The 21,385-nt window shown below is 39.4% G+C and overlaps 1 protein-coding gene across 20 annotated transcripts in view; it reads right to left on the reverse strand.

Annotated features, from left to right (window-relative positions):
- Positions 1–6,631: 6,631 nt before the first annotated feature.
- The window catches only part of EYA1 (EYA transcriptional coactivator and phosphatase 1), a 460,645-nt gene continuing 445,891 nt past the window's right edge, over positions 6,632–21,385 (reverse strand). For all 20 annotated transcript variants that reach the window (XM_054656818.2, XM_054656820.2, XM_054656817.2 and 17 more), the window contains 2 exons: positions 20,147–20,247; positions 6,632–8,642 (listed from right to left, as the gene is read on the reverse strand). In XM_054656818.2, coding sequence (XP_054512793.1) covers positions 8,562–8,642; positions 20,147–20,247 — 182 coding nt within the window. In that variant the 3' untranslated portion in view covers positions 6,632–8,561. The remainder of the gene's footprint in view (positions 8,643–20,146; positions 20,248–21,385) is intronic.

The raw sequence follows: 21,385 nt of genomic DNA on the forward strand, positions 1-21,385 counted from the left end.
CCCCACATGGAAGCTTTGCTTCACTGAATTTGAAATTTCTCCAGTGGTGTACTCTTAGTCCCCAGGGCCTTTGCTCATTCACCCATTATTTATTCATCTATCTAGTCAACCAATATCTTAATTTTATTATAAACATAGTAGAAAATGCGTTAACCTGCCAAGCATTGGCCTTGATGCGAGGTGTAGTGGTAGTTGTGTCCCTCATCTTCCTGGAGTTTCCAGCCTCCTGAGAGAGGCAGATGGCAGAAGAGTAATGGAACAGACCAAAAATGATCAATTGTGGGAAATGCAATAAAGGGAACAAACTGAGGGGCTCTGTGAGGGAAGAAAAGAGTAGGGTTTTGTTGGGGAAGAGCTGTGTCTTTGAGATGGACTTGTCAGCAAGGCTTGTGGAGGGTGTGATGTTTAAGCTGAGACCTGAAATGTGGGGAAAAAACCAGCATGGGAAGAGGCCTTTGGGCAAAGAGCACACGTAAAGGCTTTGAGGTGGAGATGCACTTAGGACTTTCAAGAACCGGCAGGGAGGCTAGTGTAGCAAAAGCTTCAAGAGTGAGGAGCTGGGGGCAGACTGCAGGTAGAGAGGTGGGTGGTGGTCAAATCAGAACATTCAAGGAGCTTGAGATCTTTTTCTAAAAGCAATACTGTAGTAATAGGCAGTACTAGGATAGGATTTACATTTTAAACTGACCCCTGAGGCTGTGGTGTAGGGAGTGGCTCAGGGAGGGGAGGATGAGGGCTGGGAGATCAGCTGGAAGCTCTTCCAGGAGATCTGTGAAGGATACCTGTGACAGGGACCAGGTGATGGTAAGCAGCAGAATGATCAGAGATGTGCTGTGTGGGAAATTGGCAAGTCTTAGTTAAAGGCTGAAAGTGGGGCTTGAGAGAGATGGGGAGACATTGAGAATGTCTTCTGATTACTAGATTTGTGGCTTGAGCAAGTTAGCCAGTTACAGGGGGAGTTTAGGGAGGACTGGGTTTAAGAACCTAGTTGGCATCTTAATGTTTCTTTTATTTCACTTTGTTCAATGAAAGTATCATCTTTTCAATGAGACTTCTCCTCTTTCCCCCAGGCAACACTCATTCCTGCATCTTCTGAGTTTCCATCATAAATTAAAAGTCTTTACAAAATTTGCCCCCCTAGATTGTGGGTATCCTTGGAATTTAGCGAGGCCCTCATCATAGGATGCCTTTTATCACAAATCTGTTTCCCACTGGAAGGTCAGCCCCTTGAGAACACCTCTGACACTGGTCAGAACTCTTCATTCACAGTAGGAGCTCCCGCTGATGGTTATTGAATGGTGTTGAGTTGGGTCATAAAGATTTCATGGGCATGGGCTTGGCTAACTGGGAATCAGAATGGATTAGAAAGGAAAGACCAAGAGCTGGAAAGTGCACTTGGCCAATTGGACAGCCCTGCTTGGGGGTGACTAGCAATGGAGGTCTTTCTCACATAGCTGGCTGGCACAAAACAATGCTGCTGCTTAAGCCCCATGCCAGACAAAGCAAATGAGGATCTCTGGGCTGGAGCTCAAGCATGGGGATTTTTCAAAGCATCTCAGCTGATTTCAATGGGTAGCCAACTGGGAATCCTACTAGCATAAGGAGATTAGAGTTTTCAGGGGCCTTCTTTCATGGAGTTGACCAGAGGTCACTGCAGAGCCCTGCCCAACAGGCAGCACACAGAGGTGGGGAGGAAGTGAGGGTGGGCTGGCACATGGGAAATGGTGTGGGCTCACCTCCTGCACACCTGGAACACCCCCTGTCACCTGTGCACCTTAGGCTTTATGTCAAGCCAGGATAGAAGATGGACAGGCCATGGGGTACCTGCAGCAGAGGATCTCAACTTCAGCTACCTGGAGGGAATCCACTTTCAGGGTTGTCAGCCTAGCTATTGTCACAAGCAGTAAATTCCCCTGTCCAACCAGCCCACAAAACCAGAACAGAACTGCTCTGTGACTGTCCAGGCATACACTCAGAGACCTGAGGCGTGTCTTGCCCCCTCACTGGTGACTTCTCAAAAGGCTTTCCCCTGGCAGAGCATCCATTTTTCTTCTGTTGCCAATAAAAATCCCCAGCTCTGTTCTTTCTCCTTCGCATCCTTCTATTGCTTCTGACAGAGTTTGCCAGTTAGCTGAGGTCAGGATTTCCTTTTTACAAACAACCTGTTTTCAGTCAGCAAGGCCAGAGGTTTCTTAAATTACAAACCCTTTCATTTCTTTTGCCGCAAGTCATCCTGTCAGTTTGTATAATGACATAGAATGGAGAGAAATGGAGATGTGCAGAGAGACACTGAAAGAAAAGAGTAGCTCACTTTCTCGAGCCTTTTGGATTGTAAAAAAACTGTCTTGAACATGATAGCGAACTCTATTCCAGCTGAAGCTTTTGTAGCTGCGTATAGTGTGGGTAAAGGGCCAGTGCCTGAAAGGAAATTTCTTACAAGTCTTAAATGAACACACAGTGTCCATCATCTCTATATTCTGTTAAGCAAATGGCCTCCTTTATAGTCATTTGAATTGGGAATCATCCATGATACATGCAAATGTTCTGAAAAGCAAATTTAAAAGTTATGAAATATGTTTTCATTGATATTTATAAGTGTTTACTGGAAGGTATGTTTTAACCCAAACTCTGGAAGGATGACAAAGGATTGAGGCACTAAGGTAAAAAAGACAAAAGGCCTTTGGACATCATTGGAAAATTGTGCTAACTGTGGACAAAGCACTAAATATTCCTGGGAAACCCAAAGAGGACACCTAAACTTACCCTATTATTTAGTGATAGATCAGGGAGGCAAAGCCAACTGTTACAGGCCTGAGAGCTCCTAATGTTTTCATGATTCAGTATTGCATCCAAGAGGGTGGTTTGGGGTCATGGCTTTGCTTTACTTGTCTGTGACCCATTGGGCAAAGCATTTAACCCAAGTTTTGTAACCTGTAAAATGGGCTCAACTAGATACTCCTTAGACCTCATATTTGAAGGCTTGTTTAGCATAGAAGCATCACCATTAGCGAAGGCTGTGTGTGCTGATGTAGGAGTCTCAGTCCCTTTCTATTCCTATCCTCTGCCTCTTCTTTCTCCCATGAAGGGTAAGCAGTCATGCTCACATACCATAAAGGCACAAAGCCTGTAGCTTTACTCTGAGATGGACAGTTAAAGCCCTTGCCTCCTCTCTCTCCTGGCCACCCAACCCGTCATCTCTGCCTCCCAGACTCACAGTCCTGGCTCTCCTGCCCTTCCCTTATCCTTCCCTAGCTTGCTGCCCACCTTCTTACTCTGAGCTGCTCTCATTTTCTTCTCTTCTCCCCACTCCCCTTGGGCCAGCTCCTCCCCAGGCTTCAGGTCTTAGCTGAGACATTGGTTCTTCAGGGAAGCCTTTCTTGCCTGCCCAGGCTGCCCACAGTAGATCACTCCCTTGCCTCTGTTAGTCTTGCTCATTGAGCCCTTCCGAATTGTAATGAATTCTTTAACAGTCACTGTCCCAATGCTCAAAGTCAGGTATGAGACTTTTTTAGCTTGTTTTCTAGACCTGGCCAAAACAATGCAGTGGACTTTTGTAGGGTCTGTGCATCCAAAAAGCTGGTTCTTCAGTTGGGGAAATATTTTTGTGAAAAGTTAGCTAGTACAGTAATAGACAACATTAGAGAATCTTCCAGGCAGTGTCCCAAGCACTTCACGTATACAGTTGACCCTTGAACAAGGCAGGGGTTAGAGGCACCAACCATTCTGCCATTGAAAATCCATGTATATCTTTTGACTTCTCAAAAACTCAACTAATAGCCTACTAGAAACTGGAAGTTTTAACGATAACATAAACAGTCAATTAACACACGTTTGGATATTATATACTATATTCTTAGAAAAAAGTTATTAAGAAAATTATAAGGAAGAGAAAATATATTTACTGTTAAGTGGAAGTGGATCATCATAAAGGCCTTCATCCTTATTGTCTTCATGTTGATTAGGCTGAGGAGGAGGAGGAGAAGTTAGTCTCGCTGTTTCAGGGGTGGCAGCAGTGGAAGAAGATCCACGTATAAATGGACCCATGCAATTCCAGCCCCGGTTGTTCAGGGTTCAACTGTATTAACTTATTTTGTCTTCATAATAGTCCTCTGAAGTAGATAAAATCATTATTCCATTTTTATAGATGGGGAAACTCCTAACCACTGGGATGAACTGTCCACAGTGGTGCTGAGACCCCTTCCCTTGGGCGTGTCCAGATTCCTCTTCTGTCTCACTACTTCCTCCATTTGACCTATGTAAATATTTAGCCATCACTAAAAAAAACCTGGGTTTATATTTCCACCATCCTCGTCTGAATCTGACCACTGTTTGCTGGGACTGTCCTAACAGCTGAATAACTGGTTTCCCCATTTCTTCTCTTGCTCCTCTCCAGCTCCTTCTCCACCCTCTTCTCCACTCAGCAGCTGGGTGATCATTTCAAAGAGTAAACTAGACCAGGTCCCCCCACTAGGTAAAAATCTCAGTGACCTCCCATTCACTTAGGATAGCATCCAAACTCCACACCACGACCTCAAGGTCTTCCTGGTCTCCTTCCCTTTACAAAGTCATCTCTTGCTCCTCTCCTCTTGGACCCATGGGTGTGGTTCTCATTTGGAGGATAAACAGAGTGTTCTCCTCTGTGGACCTTTGCCTGCATGTCCTGCCTCTCATCTTTACATGCTTCCACCTTCTTAGCAGTCAGGTTTTGGCTCAGATATCTTGGCTCTGTCCATTCTATTAGAGGAAACTTACACCTGTCACTGACCCATGTTCTGTTTTATTTTCCAAAAAGAACCCTTTTGATATGAATGTAGCTTATTCATTCATTTAGTAATTCATTATGGTCTGTTTCCACCAACTCCAATGTAAACTCAGTCCTTGGGGCATGGACATCCTACCCTCAGCACCTGGGACAGTGCCACACTATTGAGGGGTAGGGGGCAGTAAGTCTTTATTGAATGAAATATGGACTTCCAATAAAGGCATAGACAGAGGGAGAGAAGAGAAGGAGCTAACACTGTATGCCATTGATACAGGAGTTGGGAATAAATCATTTAGGCAGATAGTGAGGGTAGAAGAGTCCTTGGTAAGGTTTTCCTTTTAATGAAAAGCAGCCCCAAAATAATTTTCTTTTCTAACTAAGAGTAGCCTGTAAAATTGAGCTGCAGACATAAACAAGCAAACTGGAAGCTTGCACAGGTGAGTGCCAGCAGTTGTGTCAATAGAAAATGGCTACCTAGGACTAGGCATGTTCAAAATGGTGGCTCCATATTCCCTTCTCTTTGCCAGCCATGTGTACAGTAAGGAGCAAACAAGATGGGCTGGCCAAGTGGAAAGCCCATTTGCATAACATTAGGGTAGGGTGGCCAGCCTTCCCCACGTGCTATGTGAATGTCACAGCTGGTCCAACCAATCTGTGGGCAAGGGAGATAGCTGTTCTCCTTTTTCTTTTTCTTTCTTTTCCCTATTAAACCTCCACTCCTAAACCCGCTCCTGTGTGTCTGTGTCCTTAATCTTCTTGGTGCGAGATGATGAATGAAGCTGCTTCACCATGGTAGGGAAAAAAAAGTCTGTAGAGGAGGAAGAACTTGAGCTGGACATGATTTGGGTGGATTGAGGATGGGGTGAAGGAAGTCATTGCAGGAAATGAGAATGCTTTGGACAAAGATGAGGCAGAGATGCTTGAGAGCTGTTTGATGCATTAAGGAGCTTAGTATGTTAGCCTAGTGTACTGATGCTCTGCTAATTTCAATAATGAGAGAGAATGCTGGGAAGAAAATAGAGACTGTGTTTGGAGGCTCTAGAATGCCAAGGGGAGAAATCTGAGCCCTAAATCCATGATCAAAGAGGAGCCATTAAAAATTTTGACCAGGAGTTGTCATGTTAGAGGTGGTGCTTTAGAAAACTCGTCTTCTGGGTATGCCCTCCATTTGGCCTATTTTTTATGCTTTCTTAATTTAAGCCCTAAAAACCCCTTTACTCCCCACCACTGTCTCTCTTTAAGATTTTCCCCGAAGTCTTTTCATTCTTGGGGTATCGTGGCATGCTCAGGCACCTCATGATTCAGGCCACTTGACCTGGTGTGTGTGTATGAAAAATACACTTCAGGGGCCTGACAAGTGGGTGAGGCACTGCATGTTTGATTTTCATGTGTTTTCATGTATGAATGTGTGTTTCTAAGATTAAATTCTCAGGAGGAAGCCAGTTGTGCTGTTTTATAGCTCTCTGTCAATGATTAATCTGACCAAATCATAGAGGTATCTGTTGTGGGCATTCTTTATTGATGAAACTGCTTTATAGTGTTGTCCCTTGGGTATATAAGTGGCTAAATCTGTGCTCTGCAATCCAAGACACTTTATGCTGAATTATGTTCTACAGTAGGTAAATTTGAGTAAGGGTCTAGTTTATGTAATTTTTGGAGAAGTGAAGAACTTTTCCATTCATCAGTACTTACAGTGATCAAAGAAACAGCTGTTACCCTGCAAGTTCGGTCCCCTAAAGGACTGATAAAGCCATCACTGCAGTTACTTCATACAACTTCCTTTTGTTGGACTTTGCGTGTCCTAATGTAACCAAGATCCTGCTATTTCATATAACCAAGAGAAAAAGATGATCCCGACGGTCAGGGAGCTTACAGTACATCACAAATAAATTTTATTAACTTAAACACAAAATTAATGAAGAAAAATTCTGTACACAACGGTGGACACAGCACACCTTTATACAGTAAGGCCAAGATAAACTTTGTCTTTTCAGTCTGCAGAGTACAAAAACATAAAATGAAAAGGTTAAAAATTGTCAACAACTGTTTGCTTCAAGCAAAAAGGAAGAAAAAATTCAATTGTGAATTTAAACAATTTGGATAATTCACAAATGACTATTTCTAGCAGCAACACACAACTTCAGAAAAGAATGAAGTAGCTCTTCAACTACTTCGGGTCAAAGCTGGTGTTTTTTCCCCCCAATATATGATTAAAGAAGACTCATCCTAAGGGTAATTTCATGACAATGGATTGTGTTTGTTAGATGAGAGAAAATATTGCCCAGCCAAACTGACCACTTTTGGAGAAACTGTTACGGTCTGACAAAGGTGATAATTTTATTATTTATTTCCCCAGATTGATGCCTGTCATGTAGTACATAATGCAGGTGGAGAGGAACGTTGTTTCCATGGTGATGACAATGGCAATGAACCTTCCTCAGGGTGACAGGAAGAAAGAGAAAATACGCACATAGGGAGTAATGCAAAGTTTGCTGATTTCCGGATTAGCATCGTGTGTCTTCCTTTATCGAAAGAAAATGCAGACACGATAATAATTCTGAGCACATGAAAACTTTGTTAGTCTCGTCTCCGATTCATGAACCATTTTATTAATAAAATATATCTACTATCATCTATATTCTTTGTGGGAAGAAGCATTTGAATAATTATTTTTTCCAAGTAGTTACATATAATACATTAGTGTGGAAATGAAAAAGTGAGGTGGTAGGAGAGCTCATTTTGTTTCAAATTGTTTAAGAAACTGCTGTGTTATTTCATCAAGGCCCTCAGAAGAACTGATGCAGGAAAAAATTTTAGAAAACAAAATCCTTACTGACACTTGACATCCATGCTTTTGGTCTTGACAACATTATCTAAAAAAAAATCCATTATCTACATATTTATACCGAAAACTCAGATAAGGCACGGCACATGAATTTGTGCACGTGCTGCCTCATGCTTCACTATCCAGGCATTGCTACCTTTCAATATCATTTCCCTAAACAATATGTAAAAGAATTATCCATTATTACAAATTTACACCAAAAATTCTTTCTGTACATGATTGTCTCAGTGATGTACATATTATACGTTTAAATTAGACATACTTAAAACTACTATGCAATGTGCTAAAATTCAAAGTACTGTACTTGCCATGTTGTGAGGCAGAGGCCTTTAATCACTCACTTATTTCTAATGCTATTGTCTCTTCAATTATTTGATGTTTAAAAAAGTCTGGTGGGTGAATTGTAGGGTATGTGAATTATACCTCAATAAAGCTGTTTTTTTATCTTTTTAAAAAAAGTCTGTTCATAAATAAGTAGAGATGTACAGATTACCCTGGGTATGAGACACCAAAAAGTAAACCTTCTTTACAAGAAAATTCCTCCACTGGTATTCAGGAAACACATTTCAGTCTCTGTTGTGCAATTAGGTTTGCTGTATTGGAGAAGCTGTTTATATCACATTGAAAATGCTAATGCTAACAACTGAAGCGTTTGCAGGTCCTTTCTTCACAGGTTTGAACCGTGTAGTTAATGTGGCAGACACATAACGCTGTGCTAAAACATTCTCATGGCTTATTTTCACTGGATTCACAGTACTAGAGTCAACAGCTGTTCTGATGAAATAGACGTGGTCCTCCATTCACCACAAAGGCAGAGGTCAAGACTGACAGCAACTGCGCATCACCAGGCAGAAATTGCTAAGTTCTGGAGGCCGGCGCTGATGCGAGACTGGGGCCTGCTGGATCTGTCCCTGGTCACAGAGCAGCTGTGCGCTGTCAAAGTGCCGAGCGCTGTTACAGGTACTCCAGTTCCAAGGCGTGGTGCAGGGCCATGAGGTCCGAGTGGCTGGAGATCCTCCAGAAGGGCATCGCGTGCTGCAGCAGAGGCACACATACACGTGAGGACAGAGCACCCAGCGCCAGCCCTGCCAGCTTTTTTGGAAATCCACTCCCATGCTCACCCCCATTTTCAGTATCATTGAAATGCCAGCTAACATCTTAACATCACATCTGTTTAAAACAAAAATTCAAACTCAATCCTCCCCTAAGAATACTGGACTGAGTTGTAAAATGTAATCTAGAGTCTGTTTCTTTGAAGAAGGGGATGGATATTTCCTAACTGGATCTACACTGTGACTTGAATGCCAATTCCAAGCTTTAAATAAAAGAACGTTGCCAAATATGGCAGCTTTTCACGTATCCAGTGGGTTTTCCATGCTGAAAGTTTAAAAAGCTTGTACTTTATGAGTTTAAGCAGTTTTCCTTAGTTAGTAGTAGTTTACATTTTTTCTAACTTAATTGTGGCTCACATATGAAGCAGTTTTTTTTCCATTTATTTCCCTCAGTTATTCTTCATATTGACCTTAAAATGGCTTTACCATATGGAAAACATTTTAAATGAACATCTAACGTTGTTTTTTTGTTTTGTTTTAGGTTTTTGTAGTTGTTATTTAAACCTCAATCTAAAAATCTAGTTTAAGAAGTGGAAATGTTTGTGATACATGTGAATAAACCAAGGGGAAGAACTCAGAAGTTACATCATCCATGAAGGGTGAAAATGTGATGAACTTTCAATGCTCCAAAGCACTATAGTAAGTACTAATGCATGAGCAAAACCTTTTTAAGGGAAAGATAATCATCACCCTCAGGACAACAAAATTCTGTTTACCTTATAGAATAGGATTCTTAAGCAAAAAAATAATGTGGTGCCTGGAGTATAATTTGCAATTATAGTTCTGAGAAATTTGGAAAAATTTCAGACTAATAGGAGAATCTGGCATAGAAGCAAACAGAAATGAGGGTTTTTTTTTTTTTTTAATGTGTAGGTAACAGTGAAAGCCATGACCATTTTGATATGTAGATCACATAGCTGCTACATACTGGGATACAAACTATTACTTATTAACAATGTATTTGCCTCAGATTATCTGTTGAAATCACATACCACATTCCAATATGTAGACCTTTCTGGACTCAAGATTATTTTGGTGTATCTGTATATATGTTAATATGCTATTGAGTGATAACAGACTAGTCCAGAAATTAGTACTAAATATTTCTTTGTAGATTTCTAGAAGGATGCTCCACTTGGAAACTTCACACTGTAAGACGTAGCATTGTGCATTCATTCATACAGAGCACACTGTGTCAGGTGTAGAAGATATAGAGATGCATATGTCACTGCCTACCCTATTTTGAGTAGCAAACATGCACAACAATCATCAGTGTTCATTTATATCTTGTAGGAGGTGGGCAATTACCTTTGCCTAGTGAACTGGGAAAATATCTGAAAGGAGGTGATAGCTGAACTAGTTATGAAGGATTAACATTCAGAAAAACACTCTGATGGTTATGTGCATTGCGGGACAGAAAATAATGGAGAAATTCATTGTTGGCATACTAGATGGGTATGAGAGAAAGACTTGGCTGGTGACATGAGTGGCTGCAGGAGCCAGCTGATGCAGGGCCTAGTAAGCCCTGCTAAGGAGTTTATTTGTAATAAACTCCTAATTCATAAATCCCAATAGTTATGATTTATTGGATATTGTGTTAGGCACTATGCTAAGCACCTCAAAGAGACAGAGGTACTACTATTACTATTGTACTAGTTAAAAAAAAAGAAAAAAAAAACAACAACCTGAGGCTTAGTGATGAAACAGAGAGGTTTAAATAAATAGCTGGTAAGGAGTGAAGCCAAGATCCATACCAGGTGTGACTCTGAAGTTCATATGCTGTAATGCCTCCTACCTGTTCTCTGTAGGCTTTTTATTCAGCTGTGTAAATTATCAGCACCATAGCACAGGTTCAAACTAACTCTCTCTCTCTCTGCCCCCATCCATTCTCTGTGGGCTAAGAGACACCAGAAAAGAGTGACTATGATTCATAGACCTGGGTTAGAAAAAACGTTTGATCCTATAGCTTTCCTCCTCATTAGAACAGAAATTCATGTTGTAAAATATAGAACCCTATAAAGAAATACAAATCATTTCTTATCCTACTACACAAAGCTCACCACTATAAACATTTCTCTATATTTTTATATATGTACATACTCAAACATACTTGAAATTATGTGTTTATCAAGTATGTTCCATTCAGCATCCTACTCATTTTACTACTTAATCTCAAATTCATTTTACATTTTAGACACATTTTAAAAGAAAACTATTATTTTAAAAGTTTTCAAGTATTCAACTGTGCAGTGTTGCTATTTAACCACCTACTTGGTATCTATTTTTATATTCTCTTTATTTCGAATTGTTTTTCTTATTAGGTTTGCTAATCATTATTGCCCTTCCTCAAAGTTTCCTGTCAACAGCTAAAGGGGTTAGATAGTATTTCTATTGATCTTAAGTACTATTATCTCAGAATGTAACAAAGGATGCTGAAAGCGCTTCAGATAATCATCTAGAAACTTTTAGGTTCATAAAAACATATAAAAATACTTGTGCAAAGTGGAATGTCTTTTTTCAGAGCACGTTCAGTCAAATTCTTTTGCATGTCAATTGTCGGAGGTTCCATATGTTCCCCACAGACAAGTTACAACCATTAACAATGCAAATCTGAAAACTATTGGTGCAATCAGAATCCTGCACTGAAGAATGCCATGACTCTCAGAGAAATCAAAAAGGGAACTGAAAACAAAATCCAGCTACTTCTTTGGTACATAAAGTATAAAGTGGGCATTTAATTTCATAGTAAACAAAGGACTGCAATGGCTGTGTGTCTCATCTGTACATGTGTGTGGGTTGATGCCGCCTACAGAACACATGTTTTTCTCTTAAACCATACTCAACACTATCGGGAAAGGTGAGATAATCTGCAAACAACCCTAAGTTGGCTTGTTTACTGGCACTAAAATACGAATGGCTTTAGTTTTCCTGTACAGAGTATTAATAAGAACCACCTGGTCAAGCAGCACCCTGAAACGAGGTCAAAGGATGAAACTTCCTGTAGTATATTACAGACAACTCATCACAATGCAGTGGGGATGGGCCATTCATTTGGGCAGAAGTGCCAAAGGTTCTACAATGAAAACTTTGCAAATCTTAGGTGTACATGAAAGAAAACTGGTAGACTCTGGGGACACTCCACCCACAAGGATAGCAACTCTATCCTCTGCATTCTTTCATGGCATGCAGGGTAGTGATGTCGGCTGTAGTTAGCAGTTTCATTCTCACAAAAATAGTAGACTTCTTTAAGAAATGCACATTTTATATTAAGTGAATGACTATAAGAAGACAGTCTAGAGGAGAGGAGGTGTCAAACTCCTGTTAACAATCAGAACTAATACTGCACAATGATAATATTTTCCCTAAGTACGTACTGATGTGAAGATTTTATGCATTTATAAAAGCTTCTCAGGACAACTAGATACAAAGTAAACTTTTTTTTCTCTTGCATCAATGTTTAGCCACTAGAACAAACATTTCTTGTATGAAATCGGAGAGAAATGGTGGCAAAAGAGAAAAAGAAAAACACATGCTAGAATGAGGAGACCTGGCTTATATTCTCAACTTTGACATTAGCTATGTGACCTTCAATTATGGCACAGTCTGCCTGAAGCCCTAGTTTCTTTATAACATGAGCGTTTAGGGAAAATGACTCAGGGTTGCTTCTAGGTCAAAGAAAGTCTGTGACTTTATTATCAAAACAAAGTCTGTTACCTGCATAGCACCGTAGCTACAGTAGATACGTAATACACAAAAGACATATATCCCCAATGCCAAGAGCTGACCAGCAGGCAAGATATAACTGATGAAACAATTTTATTACAATGTAAGGCAATGAGGGATGAAGAATGAATTAAAAAGATAAATTCAGAGAGAAGAGAGCTCAGTTGTAACCTGGAGAGGGTAAACTGAGCTTGAGCTGAATTTGAAGAATGGATGAAGTTGGAGAGGTGGAAGGGAAGTGGATAGGGTTCCCAGTTAGGCGGAGTAATTGGCCTGTGGAGGATGGGGCTGGACTGGTGTGTAAAATCGTAGAGATGTTAAGGAGGTTTGTCAAGGTAGCAGCACTTGGAATATCTAACTAAGGAGTTTAGACTTTTGTCTTGTAAATGGAAGGAGCGAGAGGCTAACACTTCCTCAGTGCCAAGAGACACAAATACGTGGGGGCATTTTAAGCAATTTAGGGCAGCAGTCGGGAAGGATGGACTAAAGATGTTTCTGGCTGGTAGCAGAGAAACTAGGTAGAATTACAGTGGAAATGGAGTGGGTGTAATAGATGCAAGACATATTGTGAAGAGAGTTCATGTGACTCAGCGGTGGGTGGGAATCAAAGAACCCCAAATCATGTCTGAGTGGGCCAACTGGTTTGGGATAGCTGAATTCATTTGCTTGTATTCAGACATTCAGATGGGTAGAACATGGGATACTTACCCAGAGATATTCTCTCAGGTTGCTGAAGCCCTGGGACCAAAAACAGAGCTACCCACAAATCTTAACAGAAATGACAGCTGGAACTGCAACATGCATGTGATTCGTTTATCAAGATTAGGCATATATTGAGAGAAGTAGGTATCCAGGCCTAAAATTAGCACATGCTTTTGTGTCTCCAGAACCAACATTTTGCCTGATGGGAAAACAATGACACATCCTTCCTGTTTTTCTTGCCTCCTGGAGCAACTTCAAAAATCTCCTTCCTCCATCCTTCCTCATCTGATATTTAGCATTTATACTTTTAGACTACATATAACAACAACCATATAAAAAGCTGGGTATGTGGATACATATATGTAAGTAGAATTTTGCTGAATTATTAAAAATGTGTTAATTACAATGTTTCAAAGTTTTTAAAGCATATACCCTCTGACTTAATTATTGCAGTTTTAGGAATTTATCCTACAGATGCACTTGCACATGCATGAACTGTAGAACTGTTTGCAGTAGTAAATACTGGAAACCACCTAAATGTTCACCCCAGAGGACTGGTTAAATAGCACATCCACATGATGGAATACCGATGCAGTCACTTAAAAGCATTAGAGATGCAAAGCTTCATGGACTGATATAGAATAACTGCCAGGATGGATTAACTGAAAAAGCAGGTATGAAAAAAAGTGTATACTTCTCATTTGTGTAAAAAAATACTTATTTGTGCTTTCATGTGCACGTATAATATTTAGAAAGTTTTGCCGATGGAGGTACAAATACTTTTCAAATTGTAAAGAAAGATATCAAGGGAGAACTTATTATGAAACTTATTGTGCAACGTTGCTCTTTTATTTATATATCTGCTTGCCCTCTAGACATAAGTACGCTTTTTAAGGATGACGATGAAATCCAATTCAAAACCTGGCATATAGTAAGTGATTAACTATAAATGAATTTATGACTTTACAAAAATAACATTCACTGTACTTGGTGTTTATAACCTTGATGTCCCACTTAAACTAAAAACAAAAAAGTGCTTTACAAATGTTATTTTATAAAAGTGGCTTGTATTTTTCTCCTAAATAAGCTTGAAATTGGGCATTATTAATCAGGTTCTCAGCTTCATCTTGGATTTCAGCAAGTTTTAGAATGTACATATAAAAGGAACATAATTAATGAAGACTTTCTCACTGTGCAGAAAATGGATGCTTGCCATTTTTTCTCCCTTTGCCATTAACAAGAGATTTATTTTAAATAGTTCTCTGAAAATAGTTAATTTATTAGCAAGGCCACTTTTACTACTCTAGAAATGAAAACTAGATGTCAATGTACAGGAAACTATTTCCTACATTTTTTTTTAAACAATCATACCTAGGTCTAATCATTTTCTCTCAAGCCATGTTGCATTAGGGAAACAAATAATTTTATGGTAAAAAAAGAACAACTGGTGGATTTTGACAACAAAAGACATACGTCAAAGGAAGACTTCCATAGGTAGAGACTTCCCACAATCTTTCTAAGAACAAAGAGGCACTCACACAAACTCTTGCAAGAGATCCTTTCAATATGAGGTTGTTCTTTTACGAAACAAAGGTATTTCTAACTTCTTCTCTTTGAAGGAGGTACTTTTTATGATACAAATTATAGAGTTAGATTAAATTACTGATGAAAGCCCTTGGACTACATTGGCAAAGAGAATAAGGATGACAGAATAGATTTCAATTGACCATTAACGAAATAGGCAACTGGCAGATTTACTTACTGGGTTTTGTTTCTGTGATTTAAAAAAAGTAACAATCTCTAGCAAAAGAACATTATTTAAGGAGACGACAGATCTCTACAAGGGAAAGAACAGCATGTTGTATTAGATTTTGAAGGACACAGGAAACTAAGAGAGACAAGCTAAATAGTTAAAATCAATTTCGAAGCAATGTAAAATGTTTTGATTTGGCAAAACATTTTAGTGCTCAAATGTGCAGAACTTCATCGGTTTGCTATTAATTTATTTAATAAACTAAATTGCTCAGGAGCTAAAAGCACATATCAGAATTGTTTTAAAAATTTTAATTATGAAAGTAAAATTAGGGGAAAAAAGACACTTATATAGTTATATCTAACTCCTGAAAAGAAAGAAGAATTGCATTTTACTCTAATAATTTTTTGAAAAACCATGTACATTCTTTTTTGTAAGTCAAGTCATATTTAAGATATATAAATGTAGTTTATAGTTTGAAGAAACTTTTTTTTTTTTTAAACAGGGTCTTACTCTGTCGCCCAGGCTGGAGTGCAGTGGTGCCATCACAGCTCACTGTAGCTTTGACCTCCGAGGCTCAGGTGATCCTCACACCTCAGCCTCTCCAGTAGCTTAGGACTACAGGCAGCACCACTATGCTGGGCTAATTTTTGTACTTTTTATAGAGACGGGTTTCACCATGTTGCCCAGGCTGGCCTCAAACTCCTGGGCTCAAGCGAGCCACCTGTCTCAGCCTCCCAAAGTGCTGGGATTACAAGTGTGAGCCACCACTCTCCGACTGCAGAAACTTTTCACTAAATCTCAGTCAGAGGAAATACCTGAGTTCAAATCCTAATTTAGCTACTTTCTAGCTGTGTGATTTTGGCCGAATTATTCACCCTTACAGTGCCTCAGTTTTCTCATATGTAAAATAGGTCTAAGGATTCCTTCATAGGATTATGAGGATTTAATGAGAAAAATGGATGGGAAGGCCTAAAAGAGGGACTGGGATATAATAAGGGCTTTATAATTGGTAGCATTTTTTTTTCTTTGGGACAGGATCTCATTCTATCATCCCAGCTGGAGTGCAGTGGCATGAGTTTGGCTAACTGCAGTCTTGACCTCCTGGGCTCCAGTGATCCTCCGACTTCAGCCTCCTGAGTAGCTGGGACTACAGGCACCCACCACCATGCCCGGGTAATTTTTATATCTTTTATAAAGACAGGGTTTTTGCCATGTTGCCACAACTGGTCTCAAACTCCTGAGCTGAAGTGATCCACACACCTTGGCCTCTCAAAGTGCTGGGATTACAAGTGTGAGCCTGGCTTGGTAGCAATTTTTGTTACTTACTAATATTATGATTAATCGTACAGCATAGAAAGCCATCTCTTAGTTTCTTTAGCTTGAGTTTTCATATGTAGTTTTAAAAATGAGATGTTGTTGAACTGTAGAGGGCTTCTTCTCCTAAATTATTTCCCATAGGTTAAATATTAAGTATTCTCTACTTCTGTGCAGCACTCCACTTTAAAGATACTCATTATCTTTTGTGAATGATTAGATCCTTGTCTCTTAACTCATATACAAAGACGACTATTTATATACTAGTTAACTTGAAAAGGCTAGACAAAAATTCTCCTTCAATAAAGTTAGAAAATAAGGAGGAATGTTCAACTTGTTGTAAATTGATGACGTCTGAATCTTTTGCAAGATTATTAGAAATCTAGATATTGTGAAAAATTTGTCCATTTTACACATCCACACAGGCAGTTCTCAAGGTACAAAGAGTGGTTTGCAGCAGATATTTTTGGACTCTTGTCACGTACAGTCATCCATGAAACAAAAATGGAAAGCTAGGAGGACTCATTTGGTCAAAAAATTCAGTATGTTTTCTGCAGGTGGCTGCCTAATTTCTTTTTTGTGTGTGCCCTATATTAAAAAAAAGACATGTCCAAAGATAAACAGTAGAAACAATCTTTTTTTAAGCCATTCTATATTTAATTTTATTCTGTAATTGTTCATTGGTTGTTGAGAAAACACATATCAGAGTGATCTAGGAAAGAAGGTTAAAAAAAAAGGATTTTCCAAATAATTGTAATAGAATACTTTTGTACAAAGAAGGATTTTCCAAATAATTGAAATAGAATAGTTTTGTACACCTTATAATTTATTCTTTGGTACTGTTGTAAATGAATTGTACCAGCATTTGAATTTTAAGTGTTTTATTGGGTTGTTCCTACTGTCATCACCAACATTCTATGTGTATTAAATTAGTATTAAAACTTTATAATATACATGGAAGTAACTGGAAACCCTCTAAAGACTATGAATCAGTGAGGCAAACGTTTAGGAACTGTCTATAGATTTAAAAATTATGAACCTCAGCCTGTTTCCAGTATAAAAATTAACTAAAACTGGCCGGGCACGGTGGCTCATGCCTGTAATCCTAGCACTTTGGGAGGCAGAGGCAAGTGGATCACTTGAACCTAGGAGGAGGAGGTTGCAGTGAGCCGAGATCGCGCTACTGCACTCCAGCCTGGGTGACGGAGACTCTTTCTCAAATAAAACAAAAAACCAAAAACGAACCTCATCCTATTTCCAGTATAAAAATTAACTAAAATCTTTTAACTAAAACCTTTTATTACATCAGAAATACATAAAGTTTTCATGTCCGCTCTACCAACAAAATGTATTGAGCACCCATTTGTCAAAGCTGTCAGGATTAGAATCTACCAGGAAGTGTCAGCATTTGCCTAATGTAATGATGAGTTGACGGATGCAGCAAACCAACATGGCACATGTATACCTATGTATCAAACCTGCACATTGTGCACATGTACTCTAGAACTTAAAGTATAATAAAAAAAAGAAAAAAAATCTTAACTGCTCTTCAAAGACAGCAAATACTCTAGCCCTATCAATACTTTCAATTCTAACCTGAAACCAAGAATTCCTTTGTTTTTTTCCATGTTGTGTTCACTGAAGTCAAACTTCTAAGAATTGTACTTATCAGAAAGGTTTAGGAAGGGACTCACTCACAGAAACCTTGATAAGATCCAAAGGATTTCACTTGTGTTCCCTGCATTTTAAGTAATCACTTTCATAAACATCCCTCTCTGCCTACCACAAGCTAGAAAGCCACATTTTAGCAATTTTTGATATTAAACTTTCTGGTAGATACCAGAGGGAGAAGGACCAGCCTGGAGATGGCTTCACACCTTGGCCTAGGGCCATACTGGTCAGAGGTACAAATCTGTTCCATCCCTGCCCTGCCGGCCACTAGGAGGGTCCTGAATAGGAATGGCTTGGGAATGCCAGAGGCTTTCCTAGAAAGAAGACTTGAGTCTGGATGTCAGAAAACATTCTCTTCAACTCTCCAGGATTCTGACTTAGGCTGGGAAAGGTTTTATTTTATAAAGACAGCCCAGAGAGGTAACAGAGGCACCCAATGACACTAGTGGTTGGTCATTGGTGAAGTGGGAAGATTAGAACTACTGCTTAAATGGCAAATGCTGCTTCACATTGAGCATGAGGAGACCTGAAGTCACGTGTGGGTTTCTACCAGCACCAACCAGACTCACGCAGGTTTGTGACTGGGATACATTCTGTATCTATGGGTATTCATGCAATTATCTAGTTTAAAATTAGGGTCAGTGATTATGATTTTAGTGGAACTCAGAGGCACTGAAGGTAAACTAGGCCATCTTCAGAGCCTGTAGGAAGGCTGGCCATGTATCATACTTAGGCTCACTGCTGCATCTGTAATCTGGTGACCTTATATGCTATTTCTGGTATATGCTGAAATATTCCAGAAGGGCTGAAATATTGTATCATTTATGGAAATATACATGGATTCCTATGAGGGAGTGTGTAAGGAAGGGAATGGAAAATTATGCTGTTGGTTAATCCCATAAAATATTTAATTGTTCTTCATTTCAAGAAACATTTACAGAGTACAACTATGACAAGATTTAGGGAGTTATAAAAAAATCTGAAGACAGTCTCAACAAACCAAGCAAAGTAAGATCCCTGAATCTGTGAAGCTCACATTTCTTTGCTTGAAACAGGCACATAAACAATAACAATAGCTACCATTTGTTGTACACTTTACACATATCTATATTATGGGAGTTATATATCTTTACTAAATCTAATCCTCAAACTAGCCCAATGAGCTAAGTGCTATTACTATCCCCATTTATAGACAAGGAAAGGGCAACAGAGGGTTAAGAACTTGTTCAAAGTCACAGGAAGGGTAAGTGACAGGGTCATAATTCAAACTCATGCTGTCTGGCTCAAGAATCCAAGCTATTTATCACTACAGCTCCTTCAGTTAAAATATAAGGGAGCATGATTATAATTGATCTCTTAAAAGCATAACAGAAAAGGTAGTACATGAATTAAATTTTGCAAATGAATAAGACAATGATGGAACGGTATTAGGGAAAAGATTCCAAGGAGACACAACAGGAAGGAAAAGCTGTGGGGCATGGTCAAGGAAAGCTGAGTGGACTGACACAACTACAGTGTAAGGTACAGGAGGGAGACAGATCAGAAAGGCAGGCTGTAACCAGACTGTGGAGACCCTCAGTGCCAGGCTAAGGAAGGTGGTCCTTGGCTTTTAAAAATGCAATGAGAGGCACAATGAGAAAGCTTTTGCTCAGAGAAATGATAGGATTACACCTGCAGAGATTCAGAAGAATATAATGAACAGCAATGGGCAAAGCGGGAGTCAAGAGATTTATAGTTGGGTCTACTCCCTTCCCCCTGCCCTGAGAGAGACAGGTTGGACCTCATGATATAAACAAGACATCGAGTCCTCTGGGGCAGCAGATAGTTTTATCTTCCAAGTCAGCTTTGACCAACTGGTAGAGGCTTTCTGAAGGATGTTTGAAGGGTTCTTAGGCTGCGTCCAGGCTCAGGTAACAAGGTTTGAACCACCTGGCATGTCTGCCATGGGTACAGAGAAGGTCCTGCTGGCACATGTGTTATCTCTGCTCTGGATGACAGCTACACCACTAACAACACTTCAGTTCTGCTCCCAAATTCTACCTTCTATGAACACCACTTGTGGCCCTTGAGTTTGTGCACACTACTATTCAGAAAGATCACTCCATATTTATTGAATTCTACCTTACCCTGTTCAGTGCTTAGAGTACTGCACATATTCATCACGTTTCAGATAAGTGTAACCTGTTTAAATGATCCAGTTATGAGAATCCTGAGGACTGAAGAAACAAATGAGACAAGACGCACCATCTAGGAATGCTCACCTTTTTTGCTCCTTGTTCTTCTTCTACACCATCTCCTATAACAACATACACCACTTTTCTTCCAAACCTTTGAATTATTCTCTCAAAACAGCTTTCTTTTCCTAGTGAACAAAAATAAATGGTAGAAAATGTGAAGTTTGGGTAACCTAATGTGACAGTGCTTGAACTTTTTATATAAAATGCTTTCTTCATGCTCTGATTCGAATGCCCCACTAGTGCCTCTAAGAGGAATGCTTTTATGCCACTTGGGTTGTATGTGCCACAGCACAATAAATTACAAAGTAAATTAATTAGCAGTGTGGTGTCCTGTCCTTTGGAAATTGATAGTTAAATACTCTCTTCCCAAGGACTCATTTATTAAAAAATGGAATCTAGTCAATCACAGCATTGCAATTGGGGTGCTGGGGGAAAGTACTGTTTTGCAGTGGGACTTCTTTTTCCCCCTATATATAAGCTGAATTCAAACATAGGCAATTCTGGCAACATATTTTAACTTGATTTTAAAAAGTTTTTTTTTCATATATCAAACTTTGAAAATATCTGATCCAAAGACTATTGAGAATGATAAAAAATAACTGGACTTGTTTTTGTTCTAGCAAGAAAACACAAACATTGGAATTAGCTTATTCCTTCATTTTCAGGTTGAATTAAAGACCCTGAGAGTCTGATGTAGTCTTGTAAAACTCCTTCTCAAATAAATGTCAGATAATTTGGGGTAGTGCAGCAAGTTGGTACCTGCCTTACCCAGGCATCTAATGTTCAATGAAGCACTTTCCTGGAGGAAAACTGGAATAAAGGTAATAGAATACCCTTATCTGTCTATTATCTTTCCCATGTCATGACTTAGTTTGGGCTCCCGTGGTGGCTACACTGTCAGCACATTCCCACAGTTAATGCAAGCATTGTTTCTTCTCAGAGAAGAAACTGGTGTTCCAACTCTTGGACTGCCAATAGGGTCATTTTAATGGACAATGGGACAGTTTATAGTTTTCAAATGTGAATGGCTGAGCGAAGCCTGCACCTCTTTCAAATAAGGATCAAATATACACATGAACAAATTGCTTGTTTGCTTAAACAAATGTCTGCTTTATATTTGTATTTTGCACTAAAATCTCTAGTTTGCATCTGACACAATGAAATAGAGCTAGCCTTATTCAAAGATGCAATTTAAATGCCTCTTTAGTTGTCCACTAAACTGTGAAATATTAAATCACTTTAAGAAGCAAATGCAAAGTATAG

The sequence above is a fragment of the Pan troglodytes genome, chromosome 7, assembly GCF_028858775.2.
Source record: "Pan troglodytes isolate AG18354 chromosome 7, NHGRI_mPanTro3-v2.0_pri, whole genome shotgun sequence".
In the NCBI taxonomy this organism is placed as follows: Eukaryota; Metazoa; Chordata; class Mammalia; order Primates; family Hominidae; genus Pan; species Pan troglodytes.